This window comes from Bombus pascuorum, chromosome 14, assembly GCF_905332965.1.
Source record: "Bombus pascuorum chromosome 14, iyBomPasc1.1, whole genome shotgun sequence".
Lineage (NCBI taxonomy): Eukaryota > Metazoa > Arthropoda > Insecta > Hymenoptera > Apidae > Bombus > Bombus pascuorum.
Window position 1 is genome coordinate 6,513,916 of NC_083501.1, and position 17,028 is coordinate 6,530,943.

Below are 17,028 nucleotides of genomic sequence, written 5' to 3' on the forward strand. Positions count from 1 at the left end.
GACCACTAATTGATCATTAATCGCAAATTTAATTAACGTATTATTGAGCCGATGTTCAATAGAGAAACCTGCAAACGTTTGCTCAAGGATTGAATAACTCTCTTATTGTTAGTTAGGTTCGTTATACTTTACATGTGCTTTCATTAATAATAATCAGTGTTTCTAACGAAGAAATAATTTTCGTATATTTTGTACTAAACTATTTTCGTTCGAGTAATCTACAATGTCTTACCAATAAATATTCAAATAGGAAGAAATCATCTTTACAGGAACGAGGAAACAGACATGGAACTTGCAGGATGTGAAAGGTACACTTTATACGATATTACTTCTCCCACTTTATATCTTGTTTGTAAAATAAAGCGAAAATTTGTTTTTTAATCATATCTGTATTTATGTATCCCAGATCGTTTAAATGCAATTTCGTTTAATTTCAATGCAGCACAAGTAACGGGAGCATTTCAGGTTGAACCTCTATCGAGTATTTTCCTGAAATATTATAGAACACTGGAGATCTTTGAACGCCGTGTTCAAACGCACAACCATTTAGCATGGCATGTGATATTGCAAACTGTTTTATAAGCCCGGCTGTTTCTCTTTCCTCTCTCCTCTCACCCGTTAGCTTTCGTCCTTTGATGCTCGTGAACCGAAGCAACCAATAAAGGTTTTCGAGGACAGCTGTATCGACAGCAGCGATTCATTTCTTTTGACTATCTTCGAAGTTGGAATCCCTGGATCAGTCAACGCGTTTACACGCACAAAACACACGCATACGAATAGATCCAAATTCTTTGGCTTTCATGAAATTTAAAAATCATCGGTTTGAAGGGTAGTCACGTTCTCTCGAGATTGCTCCTTTGAAATGTGGTCAATCGTAGCACGTTTCTACCTTATCAAACGTCTCCCGCTCTTGGAGAGCTTTCATAAAATTTAATAGCTCACCCGACATCTCTTCTCACTCGATTCGACATGTATTACCTTGCGAAAACCACTCGTACTGATTTCTCTTCCATATTTCTATGGGCAGACAAAATATTTAAAAAACAACTCAAAATAGAACGTCTTCCGTACGTTTGCAAACACGGTTAATTTGAGCTAGTTCGATATACATTTATGGCGACGTGTGCCTAATACGCATATAAAATATTAAAACATGCTATTTCTGCTGTTTTTTTTTTTTTTTTTTTCAAAATAACGAGATACGGTGTCAAACAATAAAAACGTGAATCTGTGTGAAACTCGAAAGCACAATGAAAATTTTGTTAACTAATTCTACATTCCCCGCGGTCCATTCTCCATTCTACAAAATCTCTAATTAATTTCGCAGCATACACTGCTTCGCGTATTATCATACACATTATCATCATTTCCATACTTCCACCTATTAAGTTACATCGTGTTACGCTGAACGCTTCTGATCCACAACTTTCGATTCATTCTCTTCTTGTTTCACTGCAAACAGCTTCAAACTATTTCATAACAACCCATCATTTCTCTATCAACTCGAAGACTTACTAAATTCCATTCTTCCTAGATCTATTCTCCTAGGAAACCTGCAACTCCGTCGTTATATCGTCGTATTGTATTGTAGAATCGCGAACCTATTATCTTTTATAGTTGCTCGCCCTGTAGCAATTCTTCTCGTAACATAAAGAGATTTCGTACAAGTTCCTCCATTGCACGAAAAGAAAGTGGAAGATACAGTTCTGATTTTGCACAGTGCAGCAAGTAGAAATTCAATAGATAGCTGGATGGTAGAGAATGTTGTAGAGATTGTTACGATGGGCGTGATCTATGGGTGCACCGTGACCCGGCCGACCCCACAACTTTCTCCAGGTATCGAAATGTCTTCGACAGCTTTCCAACTCAATCTTTTGTTCCTCCTGGAATAAAAATCATCCCTTTACAAGCTATATCGTAGAATCGAATCCAATTAAGCGATTGCCGATCGAAACTTAATGAAATCTCAAAGTAGCTAATACATTATTATTCATTCAAAAATTGGAGATATTACCTTCGAACATAGTACGCTATCGTTTGATTTTATCAAGTCGTCTGTTGATTAGAAATCGAGTTAGTCTGGCGTGTTATCGATTGCAATACACTTACCAATGCCTTCTCTCGTTTTCGTTGCACTTGCTCGGCGAGTTCAGCGATGTATTCGCGATTCTCAACCTCCAACGATCGCAATCTACAAAAGCGACGCAGATAAGCTTGGCAGATTTCAATATTTTCAATATCATTCCGCTCGTTCCTCACTTTCATTACGTCTTCTTGCTTTTCAAACACATTGATCCGAATAACTTTGGCAAATGAAAAAGAATGTGACACGAAAGCTCCGCGTTATTTTACTCCTGCATCCCGGACACGTGTTTCGTGTAACGCAACAAATCGAAGTTTCACCGAAACGAATCACGCGTGTTCTGAATTTTTGGTGTTCAAAGAAGGCCGCTCGTGCGTGAACAACATCTTTTCCCAAAACGTTTAACCGGAAATGATAGTTATCGATCGAACATTCGATCAGAAACAGCCAAAATTGTGGTCTATAATCGCTTCGCACGTATTGAAAACTGCGGTGCAATTGCGGATAGTCGCAGGTGAGGCTTTCGCCTGCAACGGCTGATATAAATATTCCGACGATAACTTTTGATTTCGCCGGTTCAGATAATGGCCGCAACATTCATTACGATTTGTATGGGAAGTTACGATAATACCAATGTTGTGAAATTCACTTCAAAACGAACGCGGGCTATTTTCAAATGCTCTTAAATGCTATTTTCAATACAAGAAAATAAGTTTTAATCCGCTAGAATGGATTTTAAAATCCACCGCAGAAAGCAGACTAATATTTTGACAAAGTAGAGTATAAATGGCGAACAAGGAAAAAAGAACGGCTCTTGAAACAGCTTTCTTGTTGAAAGGAAAACTCTTCTCTATTTCTCCGATAAACTTCACCGGAATCTATAAAACTTTCATCGAGTCACGTTGTTGAAAAAGTTGGCAAACGTCAGGATGTAATGTGAAAGCACGTTAAGAGAATCGTAAGAAGCAAGAAAAGTGTCTACAAAACAATGGTCGCCGCAACGATAGCAGCCTTTTTTACGACGTTAATGTATGAAGCAAACACGTTTGCCAACTACTTGTTACCGCGCTTCCACTTACGAGAGAGACCTGCCGCAATACAAACTTCTACAGCTCTCAGAAAACTATTGCAATATTGTTTGTGAACCATACTTGACTTTTTACGCGAATATTATCCAAGTACCGTAGTTTCGTGCAATTTTATCAATGTTTTCTCGCGAGCAAATAAATTTCATGCAGTAATGTAAAACTGATGCAACATCAACTATTCAGAACCCACATTGTTCGACTTCATAAATTGAAAAGCAAAAAAAATAGTGATATTACCGAGAAAACTATTTTGTTAATTTATCTTGGAATTTATTATGCAAGTTGAACTTTACTATTTGAATTGGAAATCGTAGAAAGACATTGTTAAAAGTTGATCAGTTTGATCAATTTACAAGAGGCTCGTACGATGATGCAAAAATTCAGTAAAAGTAAGTAAATAAAATTCATGATAAAATGTAATGAAACAACTTTGCTCTTTGTTTTTGTAAAATGAATAAAGTACTATAAAAAAATTATAAAAATCAATTTACGTTCTTTAAAAATTCAACCGTGAATTTGAAATAATTCCTTGTCCGTCTGTCCCGGAAGATTTAACCAGCCTCTCAAAGAAGAGATAAGCGCGACGTTACCCTACGAGACTACGTCGGACAGCGATTCGCTGAGGGTATTTACTTTTTAATAGTTACTAGCGTGCGAGACATTATGCAGATAAAAGTCCAGAAACTCCGATGAGAGTGCAATATTTTTATTCTACAAGGGCTAATCCCTCTTTCTTGCGATTGGGATGGGTTGGCTTTTTACTAGCTGGAAGAAATCTTCCTCCGTGTTATAAAGAAGAGAATAGAAGATAAATCGAAAGTAGACCAACGAAAACAACGGAGGTTATAACGATCAGAAAACTTTCGGAATAAATTGAAGTTCTATCGAGTTGTTGCAAAATGGCAACTTCCAACTTTCCAGATATTTAGAATCTGCATAACTGAAATGGAACACGAACCACTAATTAAAAGGAAACACGCAACGAGCCAATGGAAAAGAATTTTTTATTTTCCAGAGATACTTGTTTTAAACTTGTAACTTTATAAAGAAGTTACACAAGATCAAGGTAGAAACTGTTGGGAGGTTTGCTGACTGTATCTTTTTGGCTCAACATGAAATTTTGTTTAGTCGCTGGACTGACAGTAGAAATAAGTGCGAGACATTGTTCCGCTATCTTTTCTTTCCTCAAGAATCGATCTACGAGATAAGAGTACCTTCATTAACGAACGCAAGAATCGAATTAGAACACCCATTTCTGGAATTTTCCTTCTCTACATATCTTCTTTTCTCGCTGTTATTTTATGAAAGAAAAGAAGACAATGGCGTAATAGATTAAAAATGATCGATTATCGAAAGGTTCATTTTAGAGCGTAAAGAAAAATATATCGCATCGATTCTGTCACCTTTTCTTCTACGAAGGAATCGATAATCAACGATGATTAATTGCACAGTGTTCTGCTGACGTCCAATCATATTATAAACAACGTAACACGCCGCTAGCGGCTGCTTCATACAAAATTCCATTAAACGCTATCAAAGTGTCTCGTTATACATTAGTCTCTCAGTGTTCCTATCTGTAATCGGTACAACGACGTCATGATAAAACAATATTCCCTATGCCCTTCACTATATTATTTCAATGAGAACAGAATGGCAAAACGATTAATTGACAACGTAATAACGCTACTTTGCAAAATTTCATGTGCAAACTTTGACGGAAGTTTGCGCTGATTCAAAAGTCATAGACGTGCATGTTGTCAGCGAAGAGAAACATTCATCAATATACCAATGATGAATCTGAAACGTCAAAGACTGAGAAAATTATCCTCTCAGGAATAATGGATCTTGAATCTAAAATTATAGAATAACTGTAGGATATAATTTTAGTTTCTGCAAATGTAGTTCTATAATTGTAGAATCTACGAAAATATTATTGTACAATTCTATATTCTACGGCTGATATTTGATTGAACCAATAAAGTAGTTATTATCGTGATTAAATTATTCAAGACACATTATTCCCGAGAGGAAAATCCTCTCAGTCTTTGACATTTCAAATTCATGATTAATATATTGGTATATAATTATAACGCGGATATAAGAGGATTCAAAAAACATTTTCAATGAAAAATATTTATGATCGATCTGAAAACCGCCAAAACCCTCAAAGATGTGCAAATTCTAACGAACAGCGATTTAAACTGTCGCAAATAAATTTTCTTTAAACAAGCGTGCGTTTCAAGTAGAATTAGTCGTGCGCTTACGCTCGTTTCGTATTACACGAATCGAGTCATAATACAACACGGAAAGCGTAAGATCACAGAGAGGCGGAGAAGAAAAGCAATATCTTAAAGTGCAAGGAGAAAGTAAAAGGGAAATGACTGACGTGAACGACGATACTCGACGAGGCAGCCGTCTCGAACGATTTTTCAACACTTAGTTGCCGAAACACCTTGAAACTAGAGGAAAATTAGAGAGAGGAGCGAGAAGATATTGCAAGCAAAACTGTTGACGAACATACAGAGCGACAGACTGTAACGTTGACAAACATTCGAGAGGAAGAGGGATGCTAAAGAGGAACCGTCAGCTGAACTTGTCGAGGTCGAGAGAGTTCGGGTCAATGGGTTGATTACTGCTGTAATGCAGTTACATCCTCCGAGTAGCGTAACAACGCTAACCAGACCTGCATTGTAGGCTCATGGTTCGTCGCATTTTGATATGGCGTGTCTTTCGACACGTCGAGATTGAACTCGACACGATAATGAAACTTTGAACACCTGGCGAGGAAACTGAAAATTATTCATTACCAAGCAACAGAACAAAAATCGTGAATGGGGAATGTATCCACAAATCAAAACGATCCATGAGATAAAACGCAGAAGTACAATAACAAAATTAAGAATGGACGAAAACGTATAAAAAGTCGAATATCAGAAATGAAAATGATGCATGTAATAAAGCGTTAACGAGTACCTAGAAAATTCATTCCCAAAACATAATACGTACGGGTCTATCGTGTGTCCAGGTCGAGTGGCATCGGTGGCAACGTGACGATTGTTTTGCGATTGCGTTTGCGAGCAATATCGTCTGCTAGTTAAAAGCGGGACCAATTCCACACCCCCGGTCAATTCGTACACCTGAACTTCCTCGTTGTAGGGATTTTTTGAATCCTGTATCAGCTGCATATCCGTAGCGATACCTAGGAAATAGACTGACCTAGAAACCGGATGCTGACCTTCCCACGCCGACACCGAGAATTTCCATTCGTTTACCTGGTTCTGCTTTATCATCAAAGAACTTGTTCATATTCGTGACGGGCAAAGGATTAATACTCCTTCTGTGTAGCCTTTCGATGGTCGAATTGCTCGTCCAGCCCTGAAAGGATTCAACGTGATGACTCGCTGCAACCGATGCAGCTTGTGCAGTGCAAATCGAATCGACTTAAGTCAGACAGGAGTTCATTGATATTCGCGTCTTCGATTCGAGTTCATCGCTTCTAACATCTAGCAACGTAGCAGTGTTCTAACAAAGTGCCATTAGATATAATCTTTCAAACTTTTTCTAGTCTACCAACTTTTTACATCTTGCTAAATCCATCGCTGTCTAGTTAGGATGCATATCTTGATAAAAGTAACAGCGGCATTTATTGAGTATCGTTCGTCGAAATCCGATGAAACTGAAATTAGAATCGTATCTTGATTCGCGTTGACTTAACCACTGAAACTATCGCTCGTTCAATCTGCAATGTCGAGTAAAAAAAGGAAAGAACAAATCTCAGAAAGTTGAAAACTTAATTAAAGGGAAAAATTCTTGAAACAACTAAAAACGAATAAGAAAATCAAAGAGTAAATCACGAGGAAGGGCAATAGAGCTGACAAGAAAAATCTATCATCAGATAATCAGTAATCGCTTAGCTAGTCTAGGCTTGACTTAACGCGGTTGCATCGTTCATTCATCAACGTCATTCTAGTTAGCTGGTTAGTTACAGTAAGGCTATGTGGTTTATTAAGAAGAAAAACAGAAAACCTTCCATAAATTCATGCCCGGAAGCAGATTCATGCCGAGAAAGAGGGAAAACGTAACGGTTTCGAAGAGATGAAGGAAGATTCACGCGCCGGGGGACCTCCAGTGGAAAGGATGAAGAGAAACAGGGAGTAGGAAGGGTGATAGTGAGAGGACGAGTTTACGTACAGGAAGAAGTAAACTTGGCTGAAGTGGAACGCGCTAATAAATTTCAGTTTAAACTTTCGGGCTGTAGAAGCTGGTCAGAGGATCGTTCAATTACGCAGTAACGTGGCACAGTTATGTGTTTGTCGTTCGGGGATGCTACGGCGGTTAATTAAAAATTAAGAGTTTCGTCCTTGAGGATGGTTGACCAAGTTGAGGCTAAGAGGCAGAGGAAAGCCCGAAAGGAGACTAGGGTTGGATAGCGTGCTCGATTGAAGCCGCGTCTCCACGGAAACGCAACCGCTGTGCCTCGAAAGCATGTTCATATAAGCGCTAATTTCCACATCAAACGCTGTTTACCAACACCCACCGTGTACGATGATATTCCAGCTCGATAGAAAAACCTACAGCCGTTCCTACCGACACGGTACGCGTCGTTGCATTCGTTTCTATCACGGGACTTTAACCTGCGTATGCACAAGTCGTAAAAATTTAAACGGAAAATCCAGCACGCCTTGATCTCGTCTCTGTACGGTTCGGAGGATTCAATCTCCCTTTGCTAATGGCTCATGCAATCCCGATCTACAAGCTCCATGTAAGTGTATAGATACGAACGAAGGTGTACGAACAAAGCCTATGTACAACTTTCCAGCCAATTTCCAACAAATCTTAACGTTCAGGTAAGAAGAATCTATGAACGAGTGAACGATCGGTGTATACTAAGGTGATTCCTAGCTATAAATGAAAATTAAACAGACCGGGGATAAATAAACATAAATGTGAAATTTATAAGAACACAAACCCAAAGTCCCTAATTACAGGCAAATTTGAGAACGAGAAACAAAGCCTGACTAACAAGCTGATCGTTGGTGGGTCCTAGTACCTAACGCATCGAGGAATATGCGTACCAGAGATTCGAGGAAGCGCGCACCCAGCAACTTGGGATCCCTCCAAGGAACTCCACCCGGACCAGGTCGACCCCACGGCCAGAGCGGTGCCAGCTAAGCACACGGCGTCATAGCATATTAAGCAGTTTCCAAGGTTCGTTTCCTACATCCACAAGGTGGCTGCTTCGCATTCAAGCACGTGCTCGAAATCATTGCCCCTTGTATCCTAATATTCGAGATGAATTCACCACTCGAGCATTACGATAAACTTTTAATAGACCATTTACTTGTTACACATTTAGACACCTTTGTACACATGACTTTCCCGATACATGTCACTGGAATTTTCTTCGAAGGAAATACGAACGTCCGAGTGTTAAATTCATCTCGCAACATTATCAAATTGTCGATTCTTATTCATGTAATTCCCAAAAGAAAGTTCAACGGTCGATTCAGAATGACTAATGTCTAAAACAAAGGGACAACGCGACGTTACGGTCTATTTTTCGTTGGAATTTTCCAAGGAAATTTTCGCGTCTCCCTGCAGGAGAAATTGACTTTCTTGCTGAAGCTAGTAGAAACGTTTCTAACTTTACGTGATCGGGGAACGATACGTCTACGGTCTGACCGGAAACGGACTATGTAGACGTTCTCTCTTTATCGACGTTATTGCCACGAAAAAGGTGTTTCACGTTTACTGTACAAGGAAAGACCATTACGAAATTTCTCTTACGCAAACTACTACGATCGGACTTCGCTCATTTCCCAACGTTTATAGTATTACGTTATTATTACACGAACTTTTCATCTTTGTAGCAACTAGAAAATATCCTGAACTTTTAATGGATTACGAAAAGTGTCGGTAATTGGAAACGTTAATTATTATTATTTAAAACTAATTACTGCTTAGAAGAAAAGATTTCTAAGAAACATCGAGCTTTTGCAATAATAAGTTTCTCGATGAACGTATAGTACTCAATTTCCTGCGATCTAATACAAAATTGTGAGAAGTTATACAAGCAAATTATCTTACCAATCGAGAATTATCGTGAAGAAAGATCTACTCGAAGTTCGTTATCTAACAATCGTTAAGCATGTAAAGAACATCAATATGATCCGATCGATAAGCCATCGAGATAGCGGAAAGGTTTCGTGCTCGAAGCAGCTTGAGATGTTAATGAAAGGCACCGTCATCGAGTGATGGCAATATCGCCGGATCTTATCGGTACAACCGCGATAACGATGGCTACCTTCCAATTTTTCCACCATCTTTTCATCAACGAATCTTTTTTATCAGCCACTCTCTATTACGGCATCATCGTGATATTAATCGCAATGGGACTGATTTTCGAAGAATTTATTCGACTTTTAATCAAAGAGAACATTAACGGAAATGAAACTTAAGATATATGAAGTACGACGATTAGAAGCCAAAGATAATTATCAAGACAAACGATATCTTAACATTATGACAGACGATATTTTAAAAATTATGAAGAGTATCAAAAGATACATGTTGAATTCGAAAACTAACTAAAAATTCATTCCTTATTTTAAAATAACTTTCCTGTGAAAACCAGGAAATTTGTCTTATTCTTGTACTCTCGTCTTATTGTCATACTCTTCTTCTGTAATCTTCATATAATACTGAATGTATTCTTGAAATGATCGAAGTCATTTGCTAGTCGAAGAGGCTATAAAGAGAACTGCTATAAAACACCCACTCCACGATCACACGTTTTAAACAGAAAATAACAGACCAGTATATGTGAGACGTAACAACAGTCGCATACTATCTTTTTTTATCATAACTTTGAATTGCAAATAATCTTCGTGAACTAGATCCCGAATCACGATCACGAACGATCGTGGGTTAGTTACGTTACTGGAAACATATCGGAGGCAAACATTTGCACGGTTATTATCGGGCAACGGCGAATGCATCTTTACGATGATAATGGTTCTCGTAATTGGCAGGATAATAAGGGTTAGAACGACATCCTTCAACGCGAATTGCTCGCTGTTTTCTGCAAACAAGGGCGCCCTAATTTTCCCAACAATCTTCGATTCTGTCCCACTTTCTCCTCCATCTGTATTTGTATATAACGTCACGTCAAGGAATAATATTATTCGTAGATTTTCGTGCCCGGAATTTCGTGAACTCATCGTCCTTGGCTTCTGGCACAGCTTTTGCTTTGGTAAGTTGTTGGTATGGATAACATGGTAACGTTACTTCAGGCGAGCGAAACAAATTTCATTCAGGATTTTAGGTAACACAGTGAATTATAACATTCAGATTGAATTAACAGAGGAATTTTAAAAGAATTTCATTTTCATTAAAAATAAAAGAACTTTGACTTTCATCTGCTTCGTATGATTCTGTTAATTTTTAATCAGGAGAAGCTCTCTAGTAAGAGTAAAGTACGTTAAATGGATAGAAGGTAAGGTATCGCTGGAAGAAAAATGAGATTATTTGTTCTAATGAATTAGAAAAGTATAATTAGATATTTACTTACAATGACAAAATCACTAGCACAAGAATAATAGGTTAAATTATTGATAATAATTAACCGTATCTACTTGAAAAGCTGATTATGATTAAAACTGTAGATTGAGAATGATTAATTCATGTCTTTGCAAATTGTTGGCGCATTTCATGCATTAATATTAAAATACTTAATGAAAAAGCAATGAACGTTTTCAAAAATGCCAAGCGGTCGGTTGATTAAAACTCTTTAATCTAATGCAAAAATTGAGTGACTGTAAAAAATCAATTAATAAAATTTAAATATGTGATTGATTAATAAAAATCGTAACTTCGACGCGTGTGTTTTCCCCGTGAAATCGATTTACAAATTTTTGTTTTTAACGCCACTCATAATGAATGAATAGCATCCAATTTGCGAAAATATATTCACTATTATCGCGATTTTGTCCATGTCTGCGATGCGGTAGGAGTGGCAAGTTTTTTAATTCGTCCTTAATTGAAATTTATTACGAACATTGAAAAGCTCGAAAATCGGCAAAAAGAGCTCGTTTAAATATTTACGCTCGAGATTAATAATTTCATTCATACTTTGGACTATTTGCATGTATTTTTTAATCATTAGGTCAGTAATCCCAGTGTCTATAAGAAAGATATTGCGCATGCAACAACCTTTTTATCAAGACCAGAGAATGTCATTGATTGACAGAAATCCATTGCCTGCGAATCGACAGTGTAGCAACGTAAAAATGACAGCAAAAATAGCAAAAAGCAGGGAATAACCACGTATCGCATAGAAAATGTCAATGCTTATCTAGTCAGAGACGATCGAATTTATGTCAAATGTAGTGAAAATTATGACATATCTCTTTATCCAAGTTCGATATTTTTTTATTTAAATGGTACATAAATTGTTTAAAACTTTACCTGGTTGAAATTATGACATTTTGATAATTCCGGAGGTTCTAGAGGAACGTTTTTCTTTCTAAGGGTTGCGGCACAAGGAGCACCGCCACCTGGTTTACCCCAAGGCGAATAGTTCTCCAAGATTTGCTGGAGCTGTAAAAAGGGAAAAACAATTACTTAATTTGTTGCTTCATTGATTGATTTACAAATTTCTACCTTTTAATAATGAAAAAGTGTAGGCAAATGTAAAAGCATATATGTGAACTAATTAGAATTAACATGAAAATAAATGTATCCAAAATAGGTAACACTGTTGGGAATACTGTACTGGCGCGTTCCGCTTGTCTGACGCCACACAGATTGATTCTACTGAGCGCTTATCCAGTCCATATTGTCCGCACAGTTTTAAAGGGCGAAGTTTCCTTCAATACCGTTCAGCGTGGTTTTATAAATCTGTTGAAGATTTGAACGAAACTGAACTTTCTCTTTTCACCAGCTTACCATGGATATCAATATTTCTTCAGTGAAATCTTATGAGATAATAACTTTTCCCAAAACACGGTTACAAGTACGTTAATATTTTGATAATATACTTTAGCAGATGGAAAATTTAAAGCCCGAATATATTCCGTTGGAATAGCATTAAACTGACTTTAATATTTTGCATTAAGATCACCTTAATGCTTAGTGTAATATTTTATAATATTTTCCCGCGTAATTCTATGTTAAAGAATTACGGAGTTATATAAGAAAAAACTTGAATAATGCTAAACCTTAATAAATGCCATTTAAAACAAAAAAGAAAATGAACCGCTTTAAATTCCTGTTCTAACTCGGTTTTAGCGAAACATTTTCATTAGAATGTCGAGTAATCCCTTTCTGTGAGCATCGCAATGAGACGTGCCTTTTAACGCACAAGAGGTACAGTTCACGGATTTTGGAATTCTCATCTTGATTCATCACTGTAATCTACAGATAAATGCTCCTGTTTATTAATATCTAGAGAAAAATTCCTCGGCACAGCCTTTGTAGCATGCTACTAATATTCAACTGTTCTTAATCCAACGTTGGCGCTTCGAGATAAGTAATTCGGATGCACTTTACAACATTGAATATTTTAATGTTTTATTGAATTTCACGGGCTAGCCACTACACACATATGTATCTCCTATCAGAAATTGTTCTCTGTAGTAAAAAAAAAATTCGAGCTCACACTGATAATACACATTTCTGGCGTTTTTGTGATAAAATGGATATTTACAATCCTTTTAAAGAGAAATTCCATCTTTCTAAAACATGCATTAGAACTAAAATCAAAAAATTTTAGATTATATTGAAAAAACAAATTTTAAACCTTGCAACTATTTTGTTTTGTATTTTTATTTTTTATTTTTTATCATCTTTTATATATCATTAAAACCCATAGAAAATTTAGGAACGTAACTAAAGGAGTTATTACTTTCATCTGCTTTTAATCATACTAAATAATGGTCTCCTATTTTAATGTAATAGAAATGCCTGCCTGTCAACCTAGTTGTCGTTTAACAGTTTGCGATTCATCATAGTGAAAGAAATATAATCCATTTACATTGGATATCGTTAGAAATGATGGATAAAAATGTAGTCCAACTAACAATAACTAAAGGTACATGCGAGTTCCATTAAAACCAGTGAAAACATTTGCGCTCGTTAGTGAAATATTTCTTACAACTACCAAGGCAAATATACGCAGTAATTACACAGCACAGCTACTAATGATACGGTTTATACAAATTACGCTCAACGATTTGCTTTAACATTCGCGAGCCACGTAAAAAAAAAGGAATAACATTTCAATTGCAACGAAATCTGAATCGTAGCAAGGTATAAACTACTTTACTGAAAATTTTAGTGCCTTTTAATAAAACGTTTCGCTATAAATCATTTCCATTAAGTTGTGTATCAAACGTTGTTGGCAAAATTTACAGTCGAGAGAGAACCAAGAACATACTGTTTTACTCTTCGACTATTTTCATGCAATAAACTATGATGACAAGCCTAAGTGCCATCTACCATTCTCGATATTGTTCCCCATTTCTATTTTACAGGGCTTGAATGGCTGTGACCACATGAAATCCCATTGTAGCGTGAAGAATCTTTTACACGGCCTCGTAAATCTCCACGGTTATTGCCGAGCTTTCGAAGAAATGCCATCAAAGGGAAAAAATAAGGATTGTTGCCGATACGAAAGTACAGTGTTGATCTTCATCCGATCGCCGACAACCACACCAAGCGAAATTGGTAAAGCCAAAGAGGCTCGTGGTCAGCAAAGGCCAGTGACATAAACGGTGCTCGAGTTAACATAATAGTCATTTACGACGCATACTTCTCGCTGTTCACGGTGCTTTTGACGTTGCAACTCCTCCTTTCGTCGTCTCCACGAGGCCGTTCCCTCTTCAACAGCCCGCCGTTCTCGTTCCTTTCTCGCATCCTCCTCCACTTCCGGTACGTACGTCGCCTCCGGGATATCCTGCGCCATCTCGGTCCCGGTGTCTTCCTCTTAATAAAAGGACGAACAAATCACGAGCATCGCGTGTAAGGGAACACGTGCTACATACGTGAGCAGTTATGCTGAAAATCAAATGGACATTGCTCAAAAGTGGTTAAAGAACGAACGAGCTTGCTTTATCTATATCTCTTGCTGAAACTCTTGCAAAACTCTTGTAATTTTCCTAGTGTATTAATCGTTGAGATTGTGAAAAGATTTTGCTTGATAACTATTGAGTAATTATTAATTGATTAGATACTATCAAATAATAGTGATAAAATTACACACTTGATAATATTACATTGATTCCCAATGATAGAACTTGAAATGTTTACTATTTATCTTCAAGTAGGCGAATCGAGGAAATTACAGATGCAGATATTCAATATCAAGAGACAATATCAAGATAATGTGACAGCATCGTGTCGCATGACAAGGCACTTGGTTCCGTTATCATCTGTTATCGATTTAACAAGGTATTATTCTATGAAAGAAAATACGATACTAATCTGCATGGCTATACAATAATTTCTCTCGCATAGGAATATTGATGCCTAGAGTCATTCGCTGATTTGCGCGATACTTTTATTTCTATTCTTTTCCAGTTCAATGTTACAATCGATCTTTCAATGTTTTTAATAATTTTCAATTACAATGAAAGTTCCCGGACTTTTGTACGATATAGCTGAAATTAAAACAACAAGTAAACATGTTTTACGTGATGAAACATTTTACTAACAATAAGTGAATTTCTGTATGATGAAAATTTATCTCGCGACTCGTACGAAAAATTCATTTATTTCATTTTTTAACATGGCATAAAACGTATTCGGTGTAAAAGTTTAGGTAATAACTACGCTAATTTGATTGGCTTGAAACAGAAAATACAACGAGAAGAACGATTAGCGGGCGGGCAAAGTTCATTTTCACAATATAATCATTGCCTCCTATCGTTAATTTTAATATACATATATTAATTAAATTTTTAATTTATCTTTGATAATTGGTTCCATTCGGAACACATTCAACAGAAATACGAGTAACATAAAAGAATGTTACGTTCGATTTATCCATAAAAATATTTTCATAACGTACTCGAACGGGGAATGCGAATAGCTGGGAGTAAAATGAAAAAAAACTTCAGGATATGTTTGCATAAAACCATCAATATCATTTTATGTGGAAACAACGGTCGTATTACGAGGTGCTTCGAAAATTTCATTTTTATAATGAAAGATTATCATCGTACATTTGAATTTTTCGGATATAATGAATCTTTTAATAAAAGAATTTTCATATTTAAAAAAGCGTAATGATTTTTCAAATTAACGTAGACGAGTAAATTCACGAGGAATTCAACGCAACGTGCTTTTCAATATTAAGACCATTAACAATGTATATACAATTGTTGCGTTCTGTAATGCTAAACATTTTACTTTCAAATAAGCCACAAAATCGTTTCTCTCTGCCCTGAATCAAACACAGTAAGAACATACATTCGATTCGAGATAACTGTTAAAAAATTAAATACCTTTGAATAAAACATTCTGCATAAGATTACGTAGCGACAAGTTCCTCTGCAAAGAAGGGGAAAGAAATTCCTTCATCATTGAAGAAGAAATATACTACTTGTGATAACTATAGGAAACTGTTTTAAACACTCAATTATTATGAGAATGGAGAGAACATATGTAAATTACGTAATCGCATGACTTATATAGTTTTCGAGTAATTGTCTCCGATTATCTTCCTTAAATGCAAGATAATTCTTTAAACGTTTGAGGGACGCTCATTGATTCGATAAAGTGCACGTTACCCTCAATTAGAATCAGACCGAAGCTCTAACATTCTCCTGTTCTACGAGCTCGTGCACCGTTATTTTGCAAAAGGTAACATTAACTTTAATACTCACGACGATGCAGAAGTTTTGCGTGTCACGGAGACGTGGCTAGATCCCGATACGGGTAACAGTAACTCGGAAAAATATTTGGTAAACCGATTATATCCATACAAAAGTTGTTCACCTGACGATGAGAGCACGCGACTACCAACCACCCCGCGAATCCACCCTGACGTCGCGTCGCTTCGACGAAGTCAGCCACCCTGTGCTGGTTCCCGACGTCGATTCTCTACACTCCACATACCAGTACATCCCCCTCGACGTACACTGTTACTATATGCGTCACGTTTCACGTCGTTACCATCTACCACTATACTACTCGACCTTCGACTGCTGGTTCGTGACCAGGGCCGTGAAGTTTCACGGAAGCACCCCTAACATCAAGACAGCGATTACAAAGGCAACCTACATTGGTTCAGAATTAAAAATATTTAAAGTATGCTTACTCAAGAAAATAGTTTGCGCCATGTGATGAGAACTTATTGACTAAAATTGTGGGTGTGGATTTGCTATGTTAGCTACTGCGGTTTATCAAGATCTTAATGATCAATTATATCATTCATATAATTTATCTGATTCAAATATATTAATCGAGTCCATTTTTACTTAGGTTTGCGTGCTAAGATTAGTTCTGACTTCAACTTGTACAATTCTGCGGTATACAATTTGTGGAATTAGTCGATAGTAAGTTATATTGCATATCTCAATGATATTAAATGTCAACAGACGTTGCATAATTAGATATAGTATCGATCTATTAAGTACACACGACTATCATGCTGAAAAATATTTCTTTAATTATATAATTGCTATATTTACTGTTGCCATTAATGATATAATTTGTAAAAAATCTCCGAGATTATTTAAATCTAAGTGCGTAAATTCAGAGGACGGAAATAAATTCTTGTGATTCATATTATGCAACAATGGAATATCATCTGAAACTGTTTTGCGACAAAAGATTGAAAAAAACTATCACTGGAAT

At 36.7% G+C, this 17,028-nt stretch overlaps 1 protein-coding gene across 3 annotated transcripts; it reads right to left on the reverse strand.

The window, feature by feature from the left end:
• Positions 1-1,315: 1,315 nt before the first annotated feature.
• LOC132914070 (uncharacterized) lies at positions 1,316-16,632 on the reverse strand. Of its 3 annotated transcripts, XM_060972870.1 has the most exons (8): positions 16,490-16,632; positions 16,056-16,417; positions 13,982-14,226; positions 11,638-11,769; positions 6,444-6,546; positions 6,178-6,370; positions 2,110-2,191; positions 1,316-1,883 (listed from the first exon to the last, which is right to left on the reverse strand). In XM_060972870.1, exons 3-8 carry the CDS (start codon positions 14,132-14,134, stop codon positions 1,737-1,739), a joined length of 810 nt encoding a protein of 269 aa, XP_060828853.1. In that variant the 5' UTR covers positions 14,135-14,226; positions 16,056-16,417; positions 16,490-16,632; the 3' UTR covers positions 1,316-1,736. The 3 variants fall into 3 exon arrangements, with proteins under 3 accessions (XP_060828853.1, XP_060828854.1, XP_060828855.1); XM_060972871.1 differs by having other exon boundaries at positions 16,056-16,632; XM_060972872.1 differs by lacking the exons at positions 16,056-16,417; positions 16,490-16,632 and having other exon boundaries at positions 13,982-16,042.
• Between the last annotated feature and the right edge of the window lie 396 nt (positions 16,633-17,028).

Excerpts from the sequence above, each read along its gene's own strand:
- LOC132914070 (XM_060972870.1), bottom strand. The coding sequence starts at position 14,134 with ATGGCGCAGGATATCCCGGAGGCGACGTACGTACCGGAAGTGGAGGAG. Across the intron at positions 11,770-13,981 it reads AGCACCGTGAACAGCGAGAA|CTCCAGCAAATCTTGGAGAA; the intron begins GTATGCGTCGTA and ends CCCTTTTTACAG. Across the intron at positions 6,371-6,443 it reads TGATGATAAAGCAGAACCAG|GTATCGCTACGGATATGCAG; the intron begins GTAAACGAATGG and ends TCTATTTCCTAG.